At 48.9% G+C, this 21854-nt stretch overlaps 6 protein-coding genes across 6 annotated transcripts; 3 read left to right on the top strand and 3 right to left on the bottom strand.

Moving 5' to 3' along the window:
• Window positions 1–1015: 1015 nt before the first annotated feature.
• Window positions 1016–1854, bottom strand: BKA67DRAFT_532225 (Ssu72-like protein; the record flags this gene model as incomplete). The annotated part of the gene is made up of 2 exons (XM_046099497.1): window positions 1016–1673; window positions 1727–1854. 2 exons carry the CDS (start codon window positions 1852–1854, stop codon window positions 1016–1018), a joined length of 786 nt encoding a protein of 261 aa, XP_045961221.1.
• A 2534-nt stretch (window positions 1855–4388) lies between these two features.
• Window positions 4389–5633, top strand: BKA67DRAFT_176869 (uncharacterized protein). Its single transcript, XM_046095254.1, has 3 exons — window positions 4389–5118; window positions 5316–5502; window positions 5590–5633. The coding sequence occupies exons 1-2, from the start codon at window positions 4644–4646 to the stop codon at window positions 5456–5458; spliced, it is 618 nt and encodes a 205-aa protein (XP_045961220.1). The 5' UTR covers window positions 4389–4643; the 3' UTR covers window positions 5459–5502; window positions 5590–5633.
• Window positions 5480–7628, top strand: BKA67DRAFT_553909 (uncharacterized protein). Its single transcript, XM_046101945.1, has 2 exons — window positions 5480–5502; window positions 5561–7628. The coding sequence occupies exon 2, from the start codon at window positions 5721–5723 to the stop codon at window positions 7167–7169; it is 1449 nt and encodes a 482-aa protein (XP_045961219.1). The 5' UTR covers window positions 5480–5502; window positions 5561–5720; the 3' UTR covers window positions 7170–7628.
• A 4171-nt stretch (window positions 7629–11799) lies between these two features.
• On the bottom strand, window positions 11800–15761 carry BKA67DRAFT_619081 (uncharacterized protein). Its single transcript, XM_046105455.1, has 3 exons — window positions 14891–15761; window positions 13236–14838; window positions 11800–13182 (listed from the first exon to the last, which is right to left on the bottom strand). The coding sequence occupies exons 1-3, from the start codon at window positions 15310–15312 to the stop codon at window positions 11965–11967; spliced, it is 3243 nt and encodes a 1080-aa protein (XP_045961218.1). The 5' UTR covers window positions 15313–15761; the 3' UTR covers window positions 11800–11964.
• Window positions 15762–19309, top strand: BKA67DRAFT_688357 (uncharacterized protein; the record flags this gene model as incomplete). The annotated part of the gene is made up of 2 exons (XM_046109072.1): window positions 15762–17807; window positions 17862–19309. Exons 1-2 carry the CDS (start codon window positions 16214–16216, stop codon window positions 19307–19309), a joined length of 3042 nt encoding a protein of 1013 aa, XP_045961217.1. The 5' UTR covers window positions 15762–16213.
• A 564-nt stretch (window positions 19310–19873) lies between these two features.
• Window positions 19874–20390, bottom strand: BKA67DRAFT_553900 (uncharacterized protein). Its single transcript, XM_046101944.1, has one exon. It carries the CDS (start codon window positions 20215–20217, stop codon window positions 19954–19956), a length of 264 nt encoding a protein of 87 aa, XP_045961216.1. The 5' UTR covers window positions 20218–20390; the 3' UTR covers window positions 19874–19953.
• Between the last annotated feature and the right edge of the window lie 1464 nt (window positions 20391–21854).

Below are 21854 nucleotides of genomic sequence, written 5' to 3'. Positions count from 1 at the left end.
TCTTCTTCTTCTTCTTCTTCTTCTTCTTCTTCTTCTTCTTCTTCTTCTTCTTCAGAAGCAAGTCCGACGAGCGGGTAGCGGACATAAGGATCGCCCGAAGTGACTGGCCATGTCAGATTCCTAAACAAGTGCTTTTTGTAGGCAATCGCGCCGGGCGGTGAGGCTTGGATTGGTCGATTTCGTTGTTTGTGCTATCAATGTCGGCGCTGTTTTGGTCAACTGGCTTCTCGTAGAAGCCTGATGCCAATCATTGGCTAGAATACCGTTGTTCTCCAGCAAGGCAGGTAATTGCTGTGGTGTGTTTGGTGGGGGGTGGGAGTCAGCTCGAGTTATCAGTATTCAATTTTGATATATCGATCGACTATGCGAGGAAAGTGCAGAAAAGGAAAGGCAAACGAGTTGGAGCTATTTTGAGTACAAGATGTGCATGCAGATGGTTTCGATGTAGCTAGCAGGCAGTCCATCATTCTCCGCCTCCCTCTCTCTGCATGTCTGTGTTCCGCTGGAGTGTCGAACCCACCACGCTGCTGCACGCACAGCTGAGCCTGGTGTCCCCTCTTTGATTCTCGTAAGCACACATAAATTCCTCAAGACCAGGAACTGCAGGGGGTAGTCTTATTACCATCTCCTAGCTTCTGATGCTTGCGATGGGTAGTTGGTACAATTTTTGCCACGGATTTTCACCCGGCAACCTTGTGAAACCAAGACACAGCAGCGATCCGACAATGTCACGACAAGACCGCTTCCCTTCATGATAATGACCCATTGCCTCAATATATACTGTAGGCTCATTCCTGGAGACGTCATTTGTCAGACTGGGACGATGAGGAGTCGGTATATTCACCGCTTCCGCATGAATACGCCAGAGCTAGCAAGTGTTCGCCATAGAGAATATCGTCTTCAAATACAAGCATCACTCGAAGAATTCTCGTGAGTAAAACAAAAAGGACAAAAGGCCAATACAGGACACAAAATGGACAACGTTCATCTGCATAGACGCTCAAAATTTAGCCCCTTAGAACCAGGCCAATGTCCATGTCGCGGGTAGATTAGGCCATCTCTCCTGCCACTCGCCAATAATCTCCGGTACTCTCTCATCAAACGAAGCCCGGCCAGCTGCCGTAGCCATATCGAATGTGATGGTGCCCACGGCTTCTCTTTCCTCTTTGGCGGCCTTATTCAAGGAGTCTGCCAGATCTAAAATGCCCTTTCCTCCAATGGACGCCTCCTCATGATTGTCTTTGATATCTATATTGATGACATGTACAGGCCGGTTTAAAGGGGCCCCTCGATTGTGTAGATCGTCAATGACTGCATCCCAGCAGCGCTCTTCGCATGTCAAGACGATGTCTGCTACACCTCCCTCAATGCCATCACTACCCCGGTCGGTGACATGATTCAGTCGTGGGATGCCAATCTGCCAATCCTGCCAACGCTCAGGGCCCCACTTGACCGCCCTGTTTCTATTCAACATGTTGAGCAGACCGTTGCGTGTGTAGAGGTCCTCGTCTTTCGACTGTAGCTCTTTGAACATGCTGTCATATGATGTCTTGTTGAACTGGTAGACGTTGGGCTGGTTGATGGTTGGGCCAGGAAGTCTGACCAGAGAACCCGTGCCAAACGAGATCACCGGGTACTGTGCCTTGGAGAGCTGCAGATGGGCTTCCATAGATCTGTGTATTGCTGTTAGAGAAATTGTCGGAGATGAATACACGCTGTGGCCTACCTGTTCTGGTTGCTGGCGCAAACGGTGCAGAACTTCAGCTTGTAACCGCCTGGATCCGGTCGATCGCTGTTCGTTGATGACGCTGGTGCCGGCGCCAAGTGCGCGACGCCTCCGTTCACGACGTCCATAATCCAGGATGCACAGCGTCTCAATGGATTGAATGGAAGCGATACCAGTGGATTAGACAACCGGCGACTTTTCACAGATTGACGAGGTTGGGATCGAGCAGACCGTGCGTAAATCTCAAGAACGGTTAGTGTCCAAGTCCACAGGTAAAAAAAAATCAAAATTCGTTAAGGCAGGGAAGATAGCTCAATAATTCAGAAGTTTGCGTATAGGTAATATAAAGGTGTCACCATAGGAGGTCAGACAGCTCCAATAAGTTTTCATCACAAAAAAGGCGGGTGGTATGTGTGGTGAATGAAACAGTAGCAGAATTGATTGGCTTACCTGGCAAAAAGAAGACACTTGGAACAAGGCAGTGGAAGCAAGACCGCTTAGTGATTATGCCTTTGGTCTGCTGCCAGTCTCATACTGGAAATGTGTGGTATCCCATTGCAAGCGGAAACGTGTTGTATTGCTCCAAGTCGGAACGTGCTTAGAGTCTTGGAGTTGAAGCTTTGCTTTGTTGTCTGGCAGGAATGGCTGACGAGAAGAAATTTAAGAACTGGGAGCTTGGAGCCGCAACGCAAAGATAGGCCAAGACTAGGTCTGCCAGGAGTCAAAACCACTCGTGCTGTGCTGAGCGGTGGATCCATGGGCGATAACGATAAGGGCGGTCGGCCTCCAGCGACTTTGGTCTTACTAGTAGACCAGCCTAAGGTTGGTCGAGTTCGGGGCTCACGTTCATACGGGATCCGTACCCGCAATGCAGATCAAGGACTACATAATCAAGGCTTGGATGATCTCAATAACTGCGTACCTACACACCTACCTGCATCTACAAGTGTGTATGTCGACGGTATTTCTGTCTGCGGAACTGGAGGAAAGAGACAGCAACCAAACATACATGTACATGGTATGAAAACACCTTTCAAAGAAGTTGATAGCTGTCTTCTCCAAGCGTATCCCCTAGCGTCGGTTTCCTGATGGCGGAGCCAGGCGCCTCTTCAAGGATTGTGATTTGCGCGTACTGGTCGCGCCTTTATACTGAAATTACACAAGTCGGTCACTTATCCCGATTCTTTGGACTTGACAGATGGTAGATCTCGATATCTTCAAGCTCAGAGTGTAGGAAACAAGTATCTCTTGACCTTGACCGCCAGTATCTTAGCGAATGTGATCCCTCTGAGTCTTACCCCGCTAACTGCTGCTTGATTGTGCCATGTCACTGCTTGGTGTACCATGCTGACGGTTCCGCATGTAGGCCTGGCTGTTTGCACCATTTGTTTCGGGAACTATTTGGTTGAGACCCACGCTGTCAGGGCGATTTCATATACTTGATTCAGATCCCGACCGAAAATTGCTTGCTTTTCAATTTTGATGCGTAGTTCTTTTCTTTTTAGTATGCTTGAAAGGTATTATTAGGATTACCTACTAGTTCACAACAAAAATCTCGTCGCTCCGTCCACCGTCCTACGCGAGCCTGCGGTATTGACTAACCCCTAGCGTTTCCCGCCTTGCATTAAGCTGACTCTATTTCTGCAACTAGAATCCCTCAATGCACCGTCTTGCATATCGTGAAACAAAGCCACACGTGACATTCTGGCCAAATGCTACATGCACCGACTCTCGACGAGAGAATGCGGGAACATTGGTTTGAGCCAGACTTACTATCCCAGCCTGGACGGACTGGACTCTATGTACAGCTGAATCAGATACGACTTACACCAGATCAGCAGAGACCATGACGGTCCACAGCCTGTCTTGGCTCGCTCGTTTCATCCGCAGCGCACCGCATGGTATCAGAGAAGGTTTGTGGGACCTGGGAAAAGGGACTCTGCTGTCTGAGGTGCTGCTCGTCCTGTACAAAGTGGATTTCGCAGCAAAGCAGCCGCCGGAGCCCGAGCTGCTGTCAGACAAAAGTTCAGTTGGCAGTGAGTATGTAAAGAGAGGACGGAAGGTTAGAATTGCAGCCTCGTCTGACGGTAAGATAGCGTGTGTCAAAGTGCCGGATTACAGTGCTGCAGAAGGCTATGCTTGTCTCAAAACCGTGACGCTCAGATTCCTCATTCCGTGTGCATGGGACATCGAGGCCATGTGTCAATCATGGGTCGTCTCAACTCTTTCGCGGCATGGTTGTCACGGGTTCGGCTGGAGACTGTAGAAAAACAACTTTCGCAGATGGTGGTGAACCACAGTACAGGCACGCCTAGACTTTATAACCGGATTGCCGTGGGGAGTTGCATCTGTCTTCAAGGTTATAACCTTTCTTGTGTAAAACGACAAGTGCCGTCCGTACTGTAGATGCTGTACTGTATGTAGTAGGTTAGTTAACCTTGGACTAGTTAGTCTCTAACCACAACCATCACATCAATCAGACAAAGAACCACTTGCCTCGGACGACCGTTGCGCAGCCAACCGGAGTGGTTTTTGTCTTTTATGGGAACTGAATCCACCCATACAAGAATTGACAAGTCGGCTTGCCATTCAATGAATGGTATTCTCTTCGCGCCCAAACTAACCCGCAAACCCCAAGGCACAAGGTAGCAGCGCGGCAGTCCCTCACGTCGAATGCGCTCTCGAATGCGCTGACCCGGCCTTCTCGATCTCGTCAAAGGGCTCGACTTGCAACGGGCGACCAGTAGGATCGCTCCACCACGCGCTTATTTAGCATACCAGGAGCATTGAGAATTGGAACGAGCCATTAAGCGGAGCGAACGGCCTGACCCAAGCGGCACTAGATCGACTCCATACTCTTTGATTCTGCCCATATTTGGCAAAGGCTACGAAGCCGTGGTGGCATGGGAACAAGGGCATGGGATGGGCATACAGACGCAATTGCAGCGGGCGTGCAGTGAGCGCCCCCAGCGAGCCTAGACTAGGCCTTGAATACCTCTTGAGGACTGCAGCGACCGAAAGAACTGGAGTCAGGTCATGGAAGCGAACCGATGTCCGCTCAAAGTTGACAATCCAATCCTTACCACTCATATCCTTACACTCAATAAGCAGTTGCGCCTGCCTGCCCTCCCCACTCCAACTTCAACGTCGCCAATTTTTGATATTTCGCATTCGCGTCCTTCTGCTTGGTTTTTTTCTTCTTCTTGTCCGGTCTTGTCTTGTCGCTGTCGCTGTAACACCTCTTCTCGCGACTGCGGTGTCCTCTGCGACCATCCGTTTAATACTTTGCAAGAAACCTAACCTTACCTCACGGCTCCCCTTCCCTGCCCCTCCGAGCCGAACTGTCGCAACTCACTTACCTTACATACTGTACCTCGCCCTATCTGCCTACAGTACGTACGTATCTTGGTACGGACCGTCGACCGGTATCTAAACATAGCATTAGTCTAAGGTTAGGCTTATGCTGACACCCTTGCCCATCCCGCCATCCCAAGCACAAGCAAGCACAAGCACAGGCACAAACAAGAATAACAAACACCAACACAGCGCAAGCTCACAACGCTATAGTTCTCATCGTCTTTTGTCACAGTCTTGAAGGCCTTTGTCAATTCAGCTCAGAACCCCGCCTTGGCACTGTCCGATTCAGAACCTGGAACCATCTTGCTGGCCAAGTTTGTTCTCATCGCAAGGCGCAGGCGGCTCGGCCATAGTCAAGCCTGGCCACTACAGTGACACAAGCTTCACTTTCTTTCCTCTACGGATACACATTCTCTCGGGTAGGCCGACGTCACCAGTCCAATCCAATCCAACAATGACCGCAATTATGTCCCCCAGCTCATCACCAGCGACTTCCCCACCAGCAGTTACCTCTCCGTCCTCGCGTACGAATACAAATACAAATCTAAGTCTCAATCCAAATCCTAATCACCCCGCTCTGCCTCCACTCATCACATCGCCGCCCGCGGCCCCTCGTCGCACGAACCTTTCACGCCCAATGTCGCACGCCTCGAAGAATCGCCTGTCGCAGTACTCGACAGGCTCAATCCCCTCGCGATCGCGACCCGCTTCCTACCTTTTCCCGATCTTCCACTCCAGCCTAACCTACACCGTGGTGAGGGACTTCGCATATCCGCCGGTGCATCCTATGCACTATGGGCCGCCACCGGAAGGCTCGAGACCACCATCGGGTATGAGTACACCTATGAGCGAATCACGCCGACTGTCAGACCCACCGGTATCCTGGGAGAGCAAGCTGGGCTGGGAATGGACATCAGACGGTGGCCTGGGCAAAGGCGGGGACCTGGCGGCCATCCATCTTGGTGATGGGCCCCCGTGGAGTGAGGATGAGGACCTGGCCAGCCCGGTAGTTAGTTCACGCCACAAAAAGCACAAATCGTCTTCCGCAGCCCTGCCGCACCGCAGAGAGCGCTCATCACACGAGCAAGGGCGGGCCTCTACAACGAACCCCGAAAACTTCGACAGTGACAGACGCTTTTATGCCGGAACAAGTGGAGATGCACCGCAGCGGTACTACGTAAGTCAAGGGGGGGAGGCAAATGGACCCGGCGGCGAATACGTCACCTATGCACCTGGTCAGGCACGACACTCTACCCACGGGTCTTTCCAAGAACAAAGGCCGCGGCAATATGCTGAGCACGATGCCGGGTATCGATCGGAATCGGAAGCTTCAAGCGCTGCCTCGTCGCCAGGATTCAATGCCTACGATGAGTCTCGGTATTCGAGGGATTACCAGTTCACCATAACCTCACCTGATGAGGAAATGCACGGGAAAGCTGTTGCACTTTTCGACTTCGCTAGGGAGAATGAGAACGAATTGCCCTTGGTCGAGGGTCAAATCATATGGGTATCCTACAGACATGGACAAGGCTGGCTGGTCGCACAAGACCCGAAGACACAAGAGAGCGGCCTGGTACCGGAAGAGTATGTGCGTCTTTTACGGGACATTGAAGGCGGCATGAACAGTTTGACAGGGCAACCTGAAGGCCCAGGATCTCCGAACGAGGCGGGTACTCCGACCCAGGCTGAGCATGGCCCTCAGTACGGGCATACCCCTACTGATAGTACCTCTAGTAGTAATGGCTACCATCAGCCTGTAGTCTCAACTTTCTCTACTTCGAGCAAAGATCTGAACCCATACCCGCAACACCTCCTGGGCTCCAAGGACGGACAGGGCCCTCCCCAGGTTGTCCACTACCATGGTCAGCGTGGTGGGAGTCAGGCCAACACCCCGACGGTGCAATCATCCTTTGAGACCGGATTAGGACGCAGAGGCAGCCAAGATGTTCATAAGAGAAGCGACTCGACCTCAGGCAAACCGCAACCACTTGAAACATTGCTAGATAAGAAGCTGCAGTCGCCGGTCAAAGAGTCGGACTCGGAGGATGAAGATGATGACAAATGTGGAACTGCGTCGAAGCGGTGACAATAACGTGCCAGGGTACTGCCAATGATGTTGACCATCCGCATGAGCAGCGAAAAATCGCGAGCAGCTACCGGGAGCGAATGCGTACAATCTGTCGATCCGCAATTCTGTTTCACAAGACGCCGCCGCATGTTGTAATTCAGTCTGGAGGTGCCCAACTGCCGGCTTGACCGACTCAGAGCCTGATGAGGCGCGACCCGAACACGCATGGTCGAATTTCAGCTGCACTCTGTATATATTGGCTTTGCGGTTTGCCTTGGAGGGCGTATGTTGATGATACCAAATGGAGGGGGAGTTGTAAGATTCTGTGATCTTTTGAATCAAATGAGCATAGCGAGACGGGGTATGACGATGAACGTGGCATGTGTCGAAATTCCAAGTCGCGGAAGACCATTGCTTACGAGTCAAAATGAATCTAACGTCGCATAAAGAGAAATCAAAATAATCTATTCACCTTGAGCTTGTGCTTTATGTCTAAGATCTTGAACCTAGACTAGTGTGATGAAGCTGGACTACGCCGGTATAGTTTGTTCGAACCAGGTGTGTTAAGGCGTGCGAATTTCGGCAACGGTTCTCCGGGACGGGGCTTGTTCACATGCTCATGACTGCCAATCCCTCAATATTAACTATCCTTCTTAGACCTGAGTACTTTGAACGATAGGTGCTCATATGTGGTAGGGATCTTGGGTATGTTGCTGTACGTTCTTGTCTTGAACGGATTTCAGTTGGCACCATTACATTACATATATCCTTGACATTGTATGACCGTGACTTGACGTCCCACTTCTCTCTCGTCCTCTTTGATTGCACATCGCGTCATCTTCGACATCATATGACATATGTTGACCGGAACCGAGCTTCACCGGTCAGTTTCATGTACACCTGCCTCTTACTCCTTTCTACACTGTTTCTTTCCGAGCATCCAATCCCTGTGAGATTTTGCCAGCATGACGTAGAGAATAAGATATATTGACTACTAAACTCGACCCCAAATTGCCGAATTGCTAACATGTCTGATGTGAGCGAAATAGCACAGCTGCAAAAGGAGCTGAGTTTTACCAGTGAGGAATGTGAGAAATTAATTGCTGCTCTGAGCAATCAAATTCAAATTATCTATGTAGCATGCGGAAAAAAAAAAAAAAAAGAACAACTGTAAGCCATTCAAGTATTTCTGGGCCAGCCTAACGCATGAAGTCGACTTGGGTTCGTCCAACAGAAATTCCCTATAATTCATTACTCCCGGGGGGAACGGGGGGACACATAAGCTCTTAGTAACACTCAGATCGCCCTGAATACTTTAGCAAATGAGTTTCAAGATGGTTCCAGCTATGGAGGAGGTAGTCACAACGTGGCCAGGCTTGAACTGAGCATTCTCCGCGGCAAGCTCCAAACCCGATCTGACCGAGGTCAAGAATCTGAAAAGAAGGCTCGAAGTCGAAAAGGACAACTCTGATACCAATACCATGACTTCCGAGCATGTATGCAAAACACACGAACCATCAAACATCTTAGAGAGATGGAGGAGGTATTTGCGAGAGAACCGGGAATGCTTCTGTAGTCCATCATTAAATCAACAGATTGGGTATTGTCACCAAAACATATACTGAAATATGTGTATTGGTAATTCTCTTTCGGTTTTTTAATATGTATTTGCTATGAGCCAGTCTTCTCACTGTACTTGAATACGCCCGTTGATAAACGGTCTGCGGCTCAGCACCATGTGTGCTGATGCTTGTTAGTGGCCAACACATTCATCACACTTGAAGGCATATATGTCTCACAGTGTTTCGTGAACTTGATTGATGTTGGCACGCCGGAAGCTAGACGAAGCGATTATCAATCAGTAATCAGGTGAATCAACAGAGGCTTGCTTATGGTTGATTTACCAACAATTGACTTGGGTCTATTTTGCCTGCCGTTCAGGCTCTGTTGTCATGCTTACATCCTAGTATGTAAACAGGTGTGATAATAAGGGTATGGCCTTCTTCTAGAATCAATGCTATCGGAACCAGCATATTTTGCAGAGACGACTTGGCATCGACGATTAGTCTTATGGGAGCCCTCATAGAAGAAAAAAAGAAGTCATTAATGAAAAGAAGTTCTTTAACTTTAAATATGAATTCTTTTTGAGATTAGTCACTTGCTAGCGATCGTGTGATTTGGGTGTATATCACACATAGCTGCCACTTCGTCCGTCACAACACAACGATACACAATTAGACCTACCATCCTGTAGCTTAATACTTACAAACCTTTCAACATGGCCCATGCCGATCGTTTCGGACTCATCAACGCTTCAGACTCGCGATGGAAGCTCCGCCCTGATGATAACTAGGATCTGGATGCTAGTGGTGACAATTTTGATGTAGTCAATGTTGTAATGTCCACATTGCAAACCCCATATATATTGCAAGAGACAAGTTTGGTTCAACTCTGCCAATAATCGGCACTGTCTTTCTACCTGGCGCGGAAGAAAGGACATTCGCGATAACGACGGAGCTCGCAGTCTCCTCGCACAGTGCGACAATTTAATTACTTTGGCCCGACACTACCGGGATACTTTCCAAATAAAGGACAACCACGGCAATTATTTCAAAGCAGTGATGGCCTCTGAGGCTGTCCCAGCTAATATCAGTGCAAATTACTTGAAGAGAGCGCTGCTGCACATATTTCCCGAGTGGAATAGGTTGTGGGCGGGGACTCGCCGAAGAGTCTGGATTACAAGCCTCCGCCATTATCCTTTGCACAACCCGGTGTATAGTTCTGGCCATTTTCAGGAAGATATGGTCAGCGCTAATCTCAGTATACACAACAGCGATGTCCATCTTGAACAGAAGCTGGCTAGCCTGCTATTTTTTGACCGATTCCTTCGCCGTTTTCCCAACGATGTACGGGATAAGCACCATAGATGATCATGAATTAAGTTCATAATTTTTAGTTTCATCATCACTAGTGCGCGCCCTGTTGGACGAAAGGGCCTGGGGATTATACCATATCGAACTGAAGATTGACAACTTCGTAGATGATTATGGTACCCACATACCGTAATAGGACGGGTGGGTTGAGATCAACATTTAACTGGCTATGGAGATACAAGGACGCTTACATTGAGCTAAGGCGACGAATAATGGACGTAAACCATATTGCAGCAGGCCGGAGACGGCACGATGACGTTGGTCTGTATCTTTGAAGACCGACATAGTCATATCGCCGCAACTGTTATCCATTTGGCCGCCATATGTCCGTCGATTCCAATCTGCGAAATGAGATCGAAGCAGACGTAAATAGACGAATAACCGCAAACGGATTCCAAGACCTACGCGCCTCCATCCTAGCTTTGATTTCAAAAGTATGGCAGCATCGACTTTTGAACTATGTGGGAAGTGATGCTAATCCCAGGGTCTTTGGACGTTCGCCCCAGATTCGGAGCGTCTGGCTATTCAAACACGAAGTTTACCAAAATTTTCCCACAATTAGTACGTCAAATCTGCCTTATCCAGTCAGACCCACGACTTACCGTCTTCATATTGTACTCCCGTTGGTAAGCGCAGAGGAAATTTCGAGTCAGAACGTCTACTTCACAAAAAGGGTTCATGAAGCTAGCAAATCTATTGGTTAAGACAAACTTCACCTCGTCCGACCTCAGAACCCTTTCGAGGGGGAGTCCCGCCTGGGCCGCCGGGAACAAGCCGATTCGCGGATAGGAACCCATTTAACGTACTTAATAGCCTCAAGAGGAGACTTTCGGGTCATATTCTGTGTAACTCAGATCTTGGGGCTATCTAATGAATCTCTGTGGTATTTCTAAGGTCTAATTCTTGTCTTAGAAGAGAGGAAACGGGGATGTGATGTTCAGTGAATTGAGCTACTATTCATACATTGCCGACTACAGCTCTTAATCACCCGTTTCCTTGTACGTAGTACGGGGAGAGACTGATTTGAATCGGAATGGAATTCTCTATATCATGGTTCAGTCTTGCCATAATCGAGTAACCTTGGTTTAGCGAATATAGATACTGGCATGTCAGCCCCCAAGTCAGAAAAACGGTATGGTGACAATGTGAGTGGAGCGACCTCATTTGTCGCCTAGGATGTTTACGAAAATGGTATTTATGCATCACTATCTATTATACAGTTGGTAACGTTATTGCCTTCCGCGTTCACGGTGCAGGTTTCATTGTCAGAACAGCCAATTTTGGAGCTTGGCGCTCACACAGTGCCAGCCCGCGCCAGGATGTGGGGCAGCTCAGTTTCGGTACTTTCCATTAGCCTAATATGAGGTAGTCTAGTCAATTCGTAGTTATTAGCATACTGTCACGGCGAGCATTAGGGCAAGTAGGGACGAAGCCAACTACCAAGGGCCGGTGCTTCTATTAACGAAAACCACGAAGAAAAAAAGAGAAGTAAAAGAAGGTCTGCGAGTCCCTTTCGTGGAGCATGGCTTTATAGCGCTTGACTATCAGGCTGATCAGCTGATCAGCCTGTGGTAAGGCTGGTGTATGGATCCTGCTAGTCAGGGGTCAGGCCGTCCCAAATACACGACATGCAGATTCCACAGGCATAGTGATAAATGCCGTCTTTCACCTTTTAGGAATGTTAAAGACCCAAGGTCGGCTATGTCATAAGCAGGTTATTGCGTAATGACTATTCCATATAACTAATGTAAAAATCGATAATACTAGAAGATTCTAGAAGCTTTTCTAACAAGATTGCTCGAAGATAAATAGATCTTATTCCCTGGACCCCTAATTTGCAAAGATACAAGAAATAAGAGGACGATAAAGAGAGACTGATCTTAGTGAAGCGGTTTGAACATTTTACCCTCACTATACCGGTCAAGCCGTATAATAAGAACTCTACCGGAACTGGAACCAATTACAATAGTAGAGCCGTTAATAACGGACGTTCCCGGTCGATATGCCGGAGGTAACCATAGCATCATCCTTCCATCCAAGGTAATCCAGTACTGGTCTTGACTGATACCGTAGCCAACACATTCCATATTAGAGGCCGCGGAGTCTGGTGCAAAAGGCTGGGCTTGAGAGCTCCTAACTGGTAAGGTGTCAGTTGGTTTATGAATAGCGAAAGTTCCAATATCGGTAAGAATGTGCTTGTTGTTAATATCGAATTTCAGGCTGTAGGATACAGTTCCGATATCGATTTTCTGCTGTCGCTCGCCCGTGTCGGCATCCCAGAGGATCACTGTGTGATCGTCGGACGCCGACGCCACGACCTTGCCGTCGGGCGAGAACGCCACCGAATTGACCCAACTCGTGTGCCCCTCGAGCGTCTGCTGTCGCTCGCCTGTGTCGGCATCCCAGAGGATTACCGTGTAATCGCCAGACGCCGACGCCACGACCTTGCCGTCGGGCGAGAACGCCACCGAATTGACTGAACCCGTGTGCCCCTCGAGCGTCTGCTGTCGCTCGCCCGCGTCGGCATACCAGAGGATCACTGTGTGATCGCCAGACGCCGACGCCACGACCTTGCCGTCGGGCGAGAACGCCACCGAACTGACTGAACCCGTGTGCCCCTCGAGCGTCTGCTGTCGCTCGCCCGTGTTGGCATCCCAGAGGATCACCGTGTGATCGTCGGACGCCGACGCCACGACCTTGCCGTCGGGCGAGAACGCCACCGAATTGACCCAACTCGTGTGCCCCTCGAGCGTCTGCTGTCGCTCGCCTGTGTCGGCATCCCAGAGGATTACCGTGTGATCGTTAGACGCCGACGCCACGAGCTTGCCGTCGGGCGAGAACGCTACCGAACTGACCCAACTCGTATGCCCCTCAAGCGTTTGGAGATTTTGTCCCCATCTTAAAGGCACTTTCGGTTTTAGAGCTATCCAGTCCGTTATTTCTTGATTATAAATACCGCGAACTATGCTTTGATAAGGCGAGAATATTAATGCTGACGAGTATGCTTGAAGGGGAGCAAGTTGTATGCTCGAGCTTATGGCTAGAATGAATCGTATTGAGTCTTCCAAAAAGTCCGATACTTTCTGAGACACTAATGGCTATATTTTATTAAGTTAATAAGTCATGGCTCGTATATTATCAATTTACGTACCGGAAACAACAGTTGTAGATCTTTGACCATACGAAGGCTCTCTGGTAGTCTACCCATCCAGCTTAATGCCTCTAACCATTGGAGAAAATGTGATGAGAGAAAGCCCCAAACGTTATTTATATCCGAATTATTAATTCCGGATGCTTGAAGATGATAGGTCCAAAAGCGACACGCATATTGAATTTCGGAGGGCAACTTTGCATTGATTTCTTTCGAGGGTATGGACGAGGCGAATGTTCCGGGGGCTCGAACTTTGCATATATCAGTCTTCAAAGTGTTTAACATACGTAGACATTGGATAGCTAGTTGATGATGGGTCTTCTTTTCGTTAATCCAAAACGGATCGTCACGTCTCGCTGGGTCGGTTAAGAAATCGCGAAAGGACAAATGTAACGGTCGGACGGGCTGTTGCGGCGATATAGGAATGCTCAATACAGAATGTAGCGTCCTAAGCGCGTCATCGACTATAGCCACTGGAATATCGAGCAGTTGAGCAAGTGCGAAAATAGATAAGGGGCTGGCAAGAGCGATGATCGACCCTACAACTTTGTGGAAGCGCTCCAAGACCCGAGACAAATCCCTTGGATGAAGGCCAGTAACCATTTGGTTCAGAACAGGAAGGTAAGTGGCGTCTAGCTGAGACTTTGGACTCTTGGATTGGTACTGTAATACCTCTTGGAGCTGTTCATCTGGACTTCCTACTCGACCGTCGGAGATGAAACGGCAGACCGTTGCCGCGAAGATGAAAAGGGGGATGGCCATTTGGACAAGGGTCTGGAGGTCGGCTCTAGTTGGCCAATTTGCGGATAATTGTCGGTCTCTAGAGTTGCTTCGATCGAATTCTTGCTGAATCAGGCGAAGCTCGTGCTTGAAATACATAGCGATGTCATGCTCGAGAACCGGCTCTGCAACTTCGTGGAGGATGAAGTCTTGATATATGCCATCAATAGCCCTGAAGCCAAGCCGGATAGGTAGTTCTGGACGGCTTGTAAGGAAGAACTTAAGTTGTAAATTCTGTAGTGTTTTGGCGCCGGATAATAGCCTGATAAAGACCTGCACATCCTTTTCCCGCTCACACTCATCAAGTGCGTCGATAATGATAATTAATAGACGACTCTGACGGGGGGAAGCTCTAGGTAGGGTTTTCAAGACTGGATCGATAATCAGTTTGTCAAATTGTTCCGGCAAAGCCTTCGAGATAATGGCAGGATCGGCATCTATAGCGGCTTGCACGTGCTCGGTTATCTCTGGAACTTGCTGAATTAATTGACTGGCAATTGTCGTAAAAAATTTTGACATTCCACCACGGTCGCCTTCGCCTCTTTTGAAGAAGAAGGTAGCTCCAAGGGCACCACTCTCGGAGAACATATGTGCTAGCGTGCGGGATATGGTCGATTTTCCAGTCCCAGCCATGCCATTCAGCCAGTAAACAGTCTTTGTATGTGGATCTTGAGCCCATCCAGATATTTCTCGCAAGACTTCGATTCGGGTATCGGGGAGACACTGTGGGTTGTGCTCGTCGGCGTGAGAATTGTATGCAGCTCCGTCTGCTATAGGGAGTTTTGCTAGCGCTATCTTCTGATCTATATGAAGTAATATTCCCCTGTTCCGACGTATTAATAATGTAATCTCCTTTCTCTAGACGAGTCACCTACGTCTGGTCGACTTGGATTGCTAGTGAGATTGCCTGCGTCAAGCGCCCCAGGTCCTGGAGAGTCTTTTCCACATCTTGGCTTTTGAACGGCCATGTCAAGGCACGGAAACCAAACTTCCTCATGACAGTTTTTCGCTTCCCATGCACTAGCTTCGCCCGTAGTTCTCCCAGACGTGTTTGACTCTCAACAAGACTTGTTTGTAGTTTCTCAAGTGTAGTGTCTTTGAGTTGCGAAGACTTATCCAACAAATCCTGCACACTCTTGGCTAGATCCCCCAGGCTGCTCACCTCTCTCTTTAGCCGCTCAATGTCTTCTCTGGCCTTCACGACGTCGTTCGTGTACTGTGCACAGACTTTGACGATCTTGGCAGATAATTCCGCAACAGCAAGGGCGCTGGCAGCCACGCCGAAGGCTTCAGCCATCGGTGTTAGAAGTGCAAGTGTGACGCGTCGGAAACCCAGTGCTCGTGGCGTGAGTCGTGTCTCGTATAGTTCGAGCGTTTCGATTTAGTATGCTAGGATAGTTCGTCGCAAGGAGTCTGTTAGGCCGACGGGAAGGTCGAGGAAGTCGTTTCTTCGCGTCACTGCGTTGTTACAATGAGGCTGATCGCAGCCTCCAATCCGATTGGCGAGTACCTGCTGCGAGGCGCAGCCCGAAGCGCGGGGTCATCTACACCGAGAAAAACACCCATCTTTGTGTCCATGGTCTTCACTTAGACCAGTGTGTCGTGTAGAATACAACCGAGGAAAAGTGTTTAGTTTACAGCGTCGTGGTGGGCTGATCAGTAACATGGCTGAAGGAAGAAACCGCGCCGGGTGGGAGTGGACACAAGTCCAGTGTTGAAGTGTTTCTCGCAGTCACCCAAAAGTACACAGTTAATTAGGATATCAAGTATTGACATGGCGCAAGGCCAAAATCGGACCACTTCATCCAAAATTTGAACCAACAAAGAGGAAGCCGTTTTCGTTGTCTATTGTATTCTTGAACCTCGTCAATATTCTTGTTGGCCTCGTTGTACCATCAAAACAAGGGATGACAACCACTGTTTTCAACTCTGGAATGTGACCTAGCCAGGTGCTGCCTGTACGCATTGTCCGAGCTGTCCCAGGTAAACCATGGGGTCTCAATACGGAAACGGCCAGTTGTCCCTCAAGAATCTCGGAATGTCTCAATTGATGTTAATTGCTCTTTGTTGGGTTCTTATATGAGCACACTTAGGACTTGATGCCATCCGACGATTAACAGGCTGTTCATCTTTGCTAAGCATCATTCATCTTGGACTGCTTCCTTTAAGCGTCTGATTGTTGAATTAAAGTCCCAGAAATGGATGGAGCCAGTGCCAGACTTCAATGCGAGTTTAATGCAAGTCCCTGTGCAGCCACTGCGAGGTCTACCACACACAATGCTGCTATGGAAAATGCGATTTTTCTCCGGTGGTTGCAAGAAAAACGCGAAGATGCCTTGAGTGATTGGCGTCGACTTCGCAGACGGGTTCTCAATGAGCACCTCAACTCGGACAGGGTAGAAAAGGAAATGAGTTTCTTCAAATCGAAATATGGGCGGTACTACGAGCAAATTAACATACACCAAGCACCTCACGTACAGGCACCTTGGGCAGCGGAGAAGAATACAACCGAACTTCCAAAAGACGAGCAGAGGGATGGACGTGACAACATTTGTTCCCAGTCTCATTGCCGACAGCGCGTACCGCAATCCGGCTCATTCCTGGACAGCAGCCATCCTCAATGTGGTGTCTGCGGTGCAAATATTGATGTGGTGCGATACAACCAGTGTGTCGCGGAAGGGGACACTATCGTACATTGCAATGCCTGCAACTATGACATCTGCTTTAAATGTGGGCGGGCTCAGTGCGAAAGAGTCTGCAAGGCGTACGATAGAACCGTAGGACTCCCTCCATCTGACAGATTAGTGCAAGCAACTGTTTTCAATTGCTGGAGTTGCGGGACAGACCAAGAAGCCACGCGACGTATGAAAAACGGTAGCGCTCAACAGAAGGGGAAAAAGCTGCACGCTTTCAGATGCGGTGAATGCACAACAAAGATCTGTGTGGATTGCGCAAAACCTGTTACATATCCGTTCGACCCTGACTATGGCTTCTTCCCTAACTTATGGTATAAGTTCTACGATAATATCTGGGATCCGCCCGATGCTTATGGAGGCTTTGAGAAATACCTTCGGAGGGAGCATCGTCTTGGTATTTCTAAATTCGACGTCGAAGATCTATACACACCCGGGTTCCATGTCGATCCAGATGATGAGGATACTACACTGTACAGCTATGTCGCTCCTAAGAAGGACAAAAACCAAGAAGGCACCAGCAGCTCCACGCCTGCAGGCGCCCAGGGCCACACTCCGGGGCCACGATCCCCGACTCCAGGTGCCCATGGTTGTACAGTCAATGCAGATAAGGAAACCGATCCTGGTGTGGCTCGGCGCATCAAGCGAGCCAATGTTCGCATTGGGCGGGAATGTAGAGTTCGTCGCGTTGACTTTGGTCACTCAACACCACCCCCTCAAGGATACGATGATGGCTGGTTTTCTCAGAACAACCTGGTGCTATATGAATTATCTTGTAAATGGTCCGAGACTTACTTCGCGAAGAGGAACCTACCAGAGAGCTATAACGATAGAACCTGGTTTACGAGATTAAACGCACAGTTTATCCAGTATGCCAACCTAGTTGCGCATGAAGACATCTTTTTCGGCCCCAAGTTCAATGACAAAGTTGATGGCTGGGAACATATTATTCGAGACAGAAAGAACCGAAAGTGGTTGATTGTGGGTATGTTGGCGCAGATCATCGAGAAGAAGATCTATGTTGAACTCCTGTTTGGCGCCACTGCAAAAGAGGAAAAGCACCTGAATCAACAAGACAACGACTACATTGTTAACGATGGTAAGGAAATCAGACCACGGAGTGGAGTGTGTTAGTGGACTAACTACGCCGCAGGCTACCAGCGCGCAGCAGCCCGCTCCCACGAGATCAATATGGTTATGGGTGGAAAGGCAGTGCCTGACCTATTCTGGGAGAAGGTAGACTCTCTGACCGCGTACACTGCCAACATCCTTCAGGAACTATTTGCATTGACGAACATCATGGATGAAGGCAACGATCTTACTAAGTATGAGAAATTGAAGTTGAAAAGAAACAACGATATAGCCTTCATGTATGCAGAGCTACACTTCATCATCGCCCACGCAGCCTACTTCCATGTCTGTATGCGTCGCTCCTCGTCGATCTTCCACTTCTTATCAGCAACACCTGCGGCCCGAATGGACTATCCCATTGAAGGCCAGGCTTGTTACGAATTATACAAGCTCTCCAAAGAGGAGGCTGAGAGAAGAGAGAAGGTAGAGTCGGTAAAGACCAAGGCGGAGCTCACTGAGCTTAGTAGCCAACCTGAGTACACAGAGAAGGAGCAAAGTATCAGGAAGCTGAAGTTACACCACAGATTCGAAGCACACCATCGGCTTCGTGGTGCAAAGGTCAAGTTTGCTGTTTGGCCTATGATCACGCGATACAGGCCCGAGAATATCGGTCAACCAATTGTGCGACCTACTCGTGGCCTACGTTTTGATGATAATGATGTTCCGAGTCAGGACGAGATCGAGAGTGGTGAAGGTCAGCGCATTGTCGAGATTGGTAAATGCCTTGTAGTCTACTACCAAGGGATCATATATCCGAAAGATAAGTCAACCACCAGCGAAAATTTCGAGGCTGATGGCAGTCCTTTGCTCTATTATTTGAGTACGGAGAAACCGGCACAGACCACTGAGGCGTGGAAGCGGACTGGCAGCCGCAAGTTTTTGTTCAGATTGGTCGCCGCTGGCGCAATATTTCTCACGTATTTACTGCGCACTTGGATCTTGGGACACTGGAACGCCTTGCTCACGATAGTTCTTGCTGCCAGTATTGCCATCATCTACCATATCTTCTTCCGCACACTCTTCGGTGGCGCCTTGGAAGCTGGAATGCTGAGTATTGTCCTCATCTTCGCCACCTTACTGGGAGACACTGGTATCTCCATATGGCTATACCAATGGATTGGTGCTTTCTTGTCAAATCTTGGCTGGAAATATACAGTGCTGCTGGAGATTGGAACCGCGCTCCTCGCGGTAGCTGCCAGAAACTTCGATCCGCGATTGAGAGATACGTGGAACACCATCTTCGGAATTACCACAGTTCTTTGCCTGGGTACACTTTTCTACAACAACGCGTTAATGGGACAGGCGTATGTCAATGCCATCGGCCGATGGATCATGAGTAGTCTGAGCTTGGGCATGGATCACCTAATTGAGATGAAGGATAGACTTTCCCTTACCCAACCTGGGGTTGTGATTTCGCTCGGGAGACAAGATCCGTCAAGATATCTGACAGGAAAGGTAGTTATTTCATAATGTGCGTAAATTTTTGAGTTTTAGTAGTGAGCTAGGGGAGACAGGCATTGGTTCGCATTCATGCTTGGCTTCTTCTCAGTCGTATCTATATACGGGGTAGACAAGGGAGAAAAATTCTTGACATCATGAGAATGCCTTCCGAGGGCATGAATTAAGGTGGTCTGGTTACCGTGGTTGTCTTGACCAACGCCAGGCCATCAATAGTCGTGGTACAGCGATGGGGGCGGCTATAGTTAGACGACATGTGCATGACGATAGCCGGCATCGCATAAATATCACCCTATATATTTTTCTCGGGTTGCAACAGCCACTCCACGTTGCGAGTCTTAGTAGGGTGTGCGCTTCGGTGGTCGGCTTGATAGTAAAATAATAGTGTTGTAGGGCTGATCCAGCTTTCATGACACCGTATTAAGCTTTTAGATTGCATGCTTCACCAAGGCAGCGGATACAGTTAAAAAGGTAGTAATAAGCATAGATACTTCCGAGCCAACGGACGTGACCACAGGCCGCGTTCTACGCTCCTTCTCAACGTGGCCCCACGATACTGATAGGGCCGAGAAACATCACAGGATCCTCAATTACGTAGGATTACGCTCTCATCCTCACCATTGCCCTTACCAGTTCAACTCGCACTCAGCAGGAACTTAAGTCGCGACCACATTTTGAGCCATTGTATTCACCCGGACTTCCGTGTGGCAGGCTTTGTTGTTGGCGCCAGTGCAGCCAGAACCGAGAAGGGGTGGGCGGAGTATCGTACGTCCCCCACTCAAGGTCTGCGGCCTGCCTCTGCCGGTGGCTTGCGGCACGGCGGTCGACCCCGCCAGAGCCCGTGGTCCATAAAACATCCTGACCATGATCATGATCAGCCGATGCAATCCTCCGAGGCAGACAATCAAAACGGTGGTCATGGGTATTATTTGGTGCCGCACAACGGCAGCAGTTGACGTTGGAATGGCCAAGGCCGAATTAGCAACCCGCTAAATATCTGTGCCAAGCTCGACTGATGTCGCCGTGTTGGCAAAGTAGTGGCTGGTGGGCACGGGGGCTTTGTCATGCCGTATTACTAAGAACTCTAATTGCCATATCGCTGGTATCAGATCATTTGCTTTTGAGGAGGATTGAACTTATATATAGAGCTGATAGGCGCAGCATGAGGGCCAGCCTTTTGAGGCCAAAACTACTTCGGCTCCATACATGGTGGGTAATAAATGAGCTTCTGTGTACCCATGAGATACCCATCACAACACCTGATTAAACCAGCCGGGCACAGTATTCGATGTGATTACGTTGGGAACTTTGTTAAATTCCAAGGATCCCAAATTGTTATTGGACTCGTCTTCTTCTGTGCCGCGGTGTTACAGTACATTTCGTGGCCCTAGAGCAAGTTGAGTTGCAGGTCTGGCCTAGATCTAGGCGGAATTGTGATGCAATGCTTGCGATGCCCGCCGCACTCTGGCATGAAATTAAAAAAAAACATGATCAAAAAACCCCAAATAAATTTTCTTTCAAAGAGATGAATATTAGTTGCGACAGGTAGAATTCTTTAGCAAGGCCCAGGCCATGGGAAAACTAGTCAGTTCGAGTATAGAGTGGTATATTTCATGGAGGTACTCAATGGTCACTAGTCTAGACTAGCGTCCAGTTGTGGCGCTACCTCCTCCTACAAAGTACAGCTGTGAGATAAAGCATGTCAACTCAAGTTACCTAATCGTCCAACATGATCGCTTTGTCGCCTTGAGAAACGGAGTAATGGTCATGCAATAATTGTGACTTGAGCCAAGTTGATATATTTAGAGAGTGCAAATCGGAAAATGAAGCAGGGCCAATCATTCTTCATTGATCAAAGTCCGAGCTACTTGGAGACTTGGTAGGATGAACCAGAATGGTGCGGGTTCACACACTGCATTCTTGAGATCTCGGTCCCGATATGGTCTTTCCCATTCTTGCAAGCCCGAGTGTGCAATGTTCCCTTTAGGAAGTCAGATTGGAGGCGAGTCTTGGCTGTCGCAATGAGGCTGTCCCCAATGAGGCTCGAACCCGGCTATGTCTCAAGTGATTGGATGCCTTAGCTACCAACAGATGTAGCACTGCGTGGCTAAGCGGCCCCCAAAACTTTACTAACCTAGGGTAATTGACAGAATTTCTGCACCTATTGCCAGTATTACGCAAAGCATAGTAATAAGCTAATGCAGGGACCAGAGAATCCCATCTGCTCCATGCAACGGCATTGCTTATTGACGAGACTCCTCGAATTTAAGCATCACGCAATAGCGCTGATCCTGTCCCCAAGAGAGCCATGAAGCATATCTACCGGCGATCAACAGAGTCGCCACTTCGGAGGTTCCGCCTCGGATAGTCACCAATCATGAGTAATAAGCGCTGAAAAGAACCGATCCAAAGAGCCAGGGATGCTTATATTGTAAGAACGTGGCACAGAGAAATTGAACTAACTTTTTGGCTCATACTGTTAGAATTCATGCTTACGTTGACAAGACCATTGTCAATTACCCAGTGGAGACAATATCGTGGGCATGCCGTGATCCAC

This window comes from Truncatella angustata (assembly GCF_020726525.1).
Source record: "Truncatella angustata strain MPI-SDFR-AT-0073 chromosome Unknown BKA67scaffold_2, whole genome shotgun sequence".
NCBI lineage: Eukaryota > Fungi > Ascomycota > Sordariomycetes > Amphisphaeriales > Sporocadaceae > Truncatella > Truncatella angustata.
The sequence above is the reverse complement of the archived record's forward strand: the minus strand, read 5'-3'. Positions and strand labels throughout refer to the sequence as shown.

Coding starts and splice junctions, on each gene's coding strand:
- BKA67DRAFT_176869 (XM_046095254.1), top strand. CDS start 4,644: ATGGGATGGGCATACAGACGCAATTGCAGCGGGCGTGCAGTGAGCGCC. Junction 5,119..5,315: donor CCTCGCCCTATCTGCCTACA/GTACGTACGTAT, acceptor CTTTTGTCACAG/TCTTGAAGGCCTTTGTCAAT.
- BKA67DRAFT_619081 (XM_046105455.1), bottom strand. CDS start 15,312: ATGGCTGAAGCCTTCGGCGTGGCTGCCAGCGCCCTTGCTGTTGCGGAA. Junction 14,839..14,890: donor GCAATCCAAGTCGACCAGAC/GTAGGTGACTCG, acceptor ACGTCGGAACAG/GGGAATATTACTTCATATAG. Junction 13,183..13,235: donor ATCTACAACTGTTGTTTCCG/GTACGTAAATTG, acceptor AATAAAATATAG/CCATTAGTGTCTCAGAAAGT.
- BKA67DRAFT_553900 (XM_046101944.1), bottom strand. CDS start 20,217: ATGACCACCGTTTTGATTGTCTGCCTCGGAGGATTGCATCGGCTGATC.
- BKA67DRAFT_553909 (XM_046101945.1), top strand. CDS start 5,721: ATGTCGCACGCCTCGAAGAATCGCCTGTCGCAGTACTCGACAGGCTCA.